Source organism: Eucalyptus grandis, chromosome 5, assembly GCF_016545825.1.
Source record: "Eucalyptus grandis isolate ANBG69807.140 chromosome 5, ASM1654582v1, whole genome shotgun sequence".
Lineage (NCBI taxonomy): Eukaryota > Viridiplantae > Streptophyta > Magnoliopsida > Myrtales > Myrtaceae > Eucalyptus > Eucalyptus grandis.
Genome location: NC_052616.1, coordinates 10,794,947 through 10,798,802, shown reverse-complemented (window position 1 = coordinate 10,798,802; position 3,856 = coordinate 10,794,947). Strand labels below are relative to the sequence as shown.

The 3,856-nt window shown below is 35.5% G+C and overlaps 1 protein-coding gene across 1 annotated transcript; it reads left to right on the top strand.

The window, feature by feature from the left end:
* Window positions 1-690: 690 nt before the first annotated feature.
* LOC104446184 (probable cinnamyl alcohol dehydrogenase 1) lies at window positions 691-2,616 on the top strand. Its single transcript, XM_010060078.2, has 4 exons — window positions 691-716; window positions 1,807-2,092; window positions 2,178-2,328; window positions 2,420-2,616. Exons 1-4 carry the CDS (start codon window positions 691-693, stop codon window positions 2,614-2,616), a joined length of 660 nt encoding a protein of 219 aa, XP_010058380.2.
* The last annotated feature ends 1,240 nt before the right edge of the window (window positions 2,617-3,856 follow it).

Below are 3,856 nucleotides of genomic sequence, written 5' to 3'. Positions count from 1 at the left end.
AATGACTTCAATTGGACCAATTTTGATAAATCTTTATAATTGATTGTACATTTTGAAAATTTTAAGACTCAATTGCATTTTGTGACAAATTTTAGGATTAAATTGCATATTTTGAAAGTTTTAGGACTCAATACACTTTAGTGACAAGTTTTTAAAACTTTCAATACACTTACTCAAAAGAGCTTTGCTAGTATAACTTTGGGTTATTATGAGAATAAATAAGTTGTTGTGAGCAACAAATTTTTAAAGGAGTGAGCCCTATAATAATGTATACTTATTTATTATTTGGTTTTTTGTGGTCAAGAACATAATAGATTAAAGATTGTCGTTGGACCCTACAATAATTTATACTTATTTGTTACTTGGTTTTTTGTGGTCAAGAACACAATAGATTAAAGACTATTGCTCTATAATAAAGAAAGTTGTTCAAATTGACACGGACTTAAATATTTGTATTGTCCACTCAAAACAAGAAGCATTGCAAGCATAACAGACATAAAACAAGCGTAGACACTCCCAAGTATCTAAAGTCAAAGTTCTTAGACTATTCTACATATCATATACATCAAGTGATAGTGGTGTGTGAGCGGACAAGTCTAACAAATGAATATTCTTGAAATATTTTAAGCAAATATAAACCGTTAGAGGACTATGATTAGCTAATACATCATGTTGAATGTGTAACCGACAATGTATGACCATTTGCGGGTTCCCAAGTATCTAAAGTCAAATTTCTTGGACTATTCTATATATCATACACATCAAGTGACAATGACATGTGAGCCAATAAATCTAACATATGAATTTTTCATAAAAAAATAATAAAATTAAATTTAAAACTAAATTAATTAAAGGGTGAATACCCTAAAAAACCTCAAACTGGTATATGTTTGACAAATTACTCTAAACTATACTTGTGACAAATTTACCATATGTTAGTTTTCATTAAATTTTACCGTCAAATTATTAAATTAAATGACACGTGACAATTGACTAGTATACTTTACCAAAAAAAAAAAGCCAATTGACTAGTATACCAATTTGAGATTTTATGCTTCGTTTGTCACAGTATACAATTTTTGTGATTTTTTTGGTGGTATTAATCCAATTTAGTGGAGGGTATATTTGTTACAAATTTACCATCTTAAAGTTTTTTGCGGTTGAATAAATTAGTTTTTGGTAAATTTGTCACAAATATATAAGTTTAGGGTTTTTTATAGTCCGTCGGGATAAATTTGTCATATGTGTACCAGTTTGGTGTTTTTTAGAATATTAACCCTTAATTAAAAGAGAGAAAGAGATGGAAATTGCTCAATCCTTGCCTTTTGTCTCCTCTTCCTCCCTTTTTTTAGATTGTTTCCAAGAGTTAGATAGTAAGTGTTAGATCAAATGGGTAATAAAATGTACGTGCTTTCACGGATTCTTGTATCCGACAGTCACGGGAATATCGTGTCCCTTAGAGACATGATTGAGGGGAATAGAGAAATTACATGATCTATCATGCATATGCAATATGCTTCTAGTGTCCTCTGTTAGAGCAAGCCTCTTTTCTCAATTTTGATCGAGTATGGCCTCCTGTATGCCGTAGTGGCTTTACTTTCGTCGCTACAGCAAGAAGTTTTCATCTTAAGCAATTTGTGGTCAAAAAAAGAATCACAGAAACCACATGATGTTGAATTGTGCTCTAAGCAAGTAAAATGTGATTTGAATCCTGTTATACAAAAAAGATGGGATGTCAATTCTATTGGGAAATCCCTTCCTCCTTTGGTGTGATTTGGAAACTTAATTGTGGTGCTTCATTGACAGGTACTGCTTCAGGATTCCAGAAAGCTACCCATTGGCTTTAGCAGCACCATTGCCCTATGCTGGAATCACAGTATACACTCAAATGGTGCGTCACAAGATGAGCCAACCGGGTAAGTCTCTCGGCATAATTGGACTCGGTGGGCTCGGTCACATGGCAATTAAGCTTGGGAAGGCTTTTGGACTGAAAGTCGCTGTGTTTAGTACAAGCAATTCTAAAAAGGAGGAAGCACTGAGCTTGCTGAGTGCTGACCATTTCGTCATCTCATCTGACCAAGAACAGATGAAGGCAAACGGGAAGATCTGGAATTATCAGTACTTTAGATCCATGGAGGTCAATTGCTGCCGTGATCTGATGGTTCCAATACATGTAGGCCATGGCTAAGTCCCTGGATTTTATAATCGACACGGCATCTGCTGCTCACCTATTTGATCCTTACATGTCTCTTTTGAAGACGGGTGGCGTTCTAGCGTTGGTTGGGTCCCAAAGCGAAATTACATTCAGTGCGGCAAGCCTTAACCTCGGTATGTTTTTGTTCTCAAAGCTCATTACTGAATGAAATATTGATACTTGATAGGCGAACGAACTAAGTTGCTCATAATGAACTTTTTGCAGGTATGAAAACAGTTTTGGGTAGCGCTACTGGAGGAATGAAGTATATCCAAGAAATGATAGACCTCTGTGCAGCACAGCACATACACCAAGAAATCGAAGTGATACCGATCGATTATGCCAATGAAGCCCTTGAGGGGCTCATCAAGAGAGATGTTAAGTACCGATTTGTGATCAACATTGAGAACTCCTTGAAATGACATCATCAATGTCGGAAGTTGGAAACATCTTCTGGCAAAGCTGATCGTAAGAAGAGGAAAAGAGGGAATTTCAGAGAGAGGACATCTGTACCTAATGTACTACAAATAAATGATGCCTAATATACTTTAATAACTGTGAGTTTACAGAGGAAATAAGTGAATGCGTAAAGATATCCTAGTGCTTTTCTGTGTGATAATTCAGAAACTATCTAAAAGATTGGGTTCTTGAGCCCGCTGATTTCTGTTTGTATAGCTTCAAACGAAGTGCCAGATCCATGAAAGTTCAATCTTCTGTCAGATCAGTTGTAGTTATTGAAATAGTAAAACTTACACTTAGGTCCCATTTCACCTCCTACCCGGTTTTCTTCTCGAGCATCTTCTTATCAACTTGGAAAATCATAGCCATGTGACTATTTCCGAGGATCAAGGTTGAGGGACTCAATTGACTGAAATTGAAAATGCCGAGGATTCGATTAAGCAAAGTAAAATTTTAAGAACTCAATTGGCCAAAGCGCTAGAACATCGATGACTCTCTTTGCACTTATTTTGTCATATATTCGCTCAATGCACAACATTTCTCTTTTATGCGTCAAGCTTTATTTGGTTTGAATTCAATCTAATTGCTCTTGACACCTCAACTGAAATGCCCATCATTTTTTTCGCTTGTCTGGCTATCTTATAGTGCATGAATCTTACAGTTTCGAATGCTTGACTAAAAGCAAGTGATAATCAGCTTGTCCCTCTGCATGTGTTCCTATCTATTTCCACGGCATGCTGCGGAGGTGGTCAAGATCGCTGGAAAAACTGTCCCAGTTTTGCCCGATTGTGTAGGCTTTTACAGCTTTGTCAATGGCAATCTATCTTGATATTCTGCGTTGCATTTCTATATCTGTTTGAAGGCAAGAGAGAAGGAATCGAAGAAACTCAAGGCTGCCGAATAAGCAGATCTTGCTAAACTTAAGGTAAACTACTAAAATAATTTTTACTATATCATTCGTCAGTGATAAATAATTATATGCTTCCGGTAATATTGTTGCGATCTTTTGCAAATCCTTGCATAGTTTGCTGAAATTTTTTTCTCCTCAAAATATCTATCTTTGAACTAAATCTTGGCTGGTCCCAAAAAAAAAGAAGAAGAACTAAATCTTGGTTTTAACCCAAAAAAAAAAAAAAATCTTAGTTAATGAAACAGTGTAAAAGGATAGGAAATTCCATGGTGTGTTTAAATTAAAGAGTTCAT

What these genes read in the sequence shown, in the direction of transcription:
- LOC104446184 (XM_010060078.2), top strand. Translation starts at nt 691, where the DNA reads ATGTATGACCATTTGCGGGTTCCCAA. An exon ending in GACCATTTGCGGGTTCCCAA is followed by an intron (nt 717 to 1,806) that starts GTATCTAAAGTC and finishes CTTCATTGACAG; the next exon opens with GTACTGCTTCAGGATTCCAG. An exon ending in CTGACCAAGAACAGATGAAG is followed by an intron (nt 2,093 to 2,177) that starts GCAAACGGGAAG and finishes CAATACATGTAG; the next exon opens with GCCATGGCTAAGTCCCTGGA.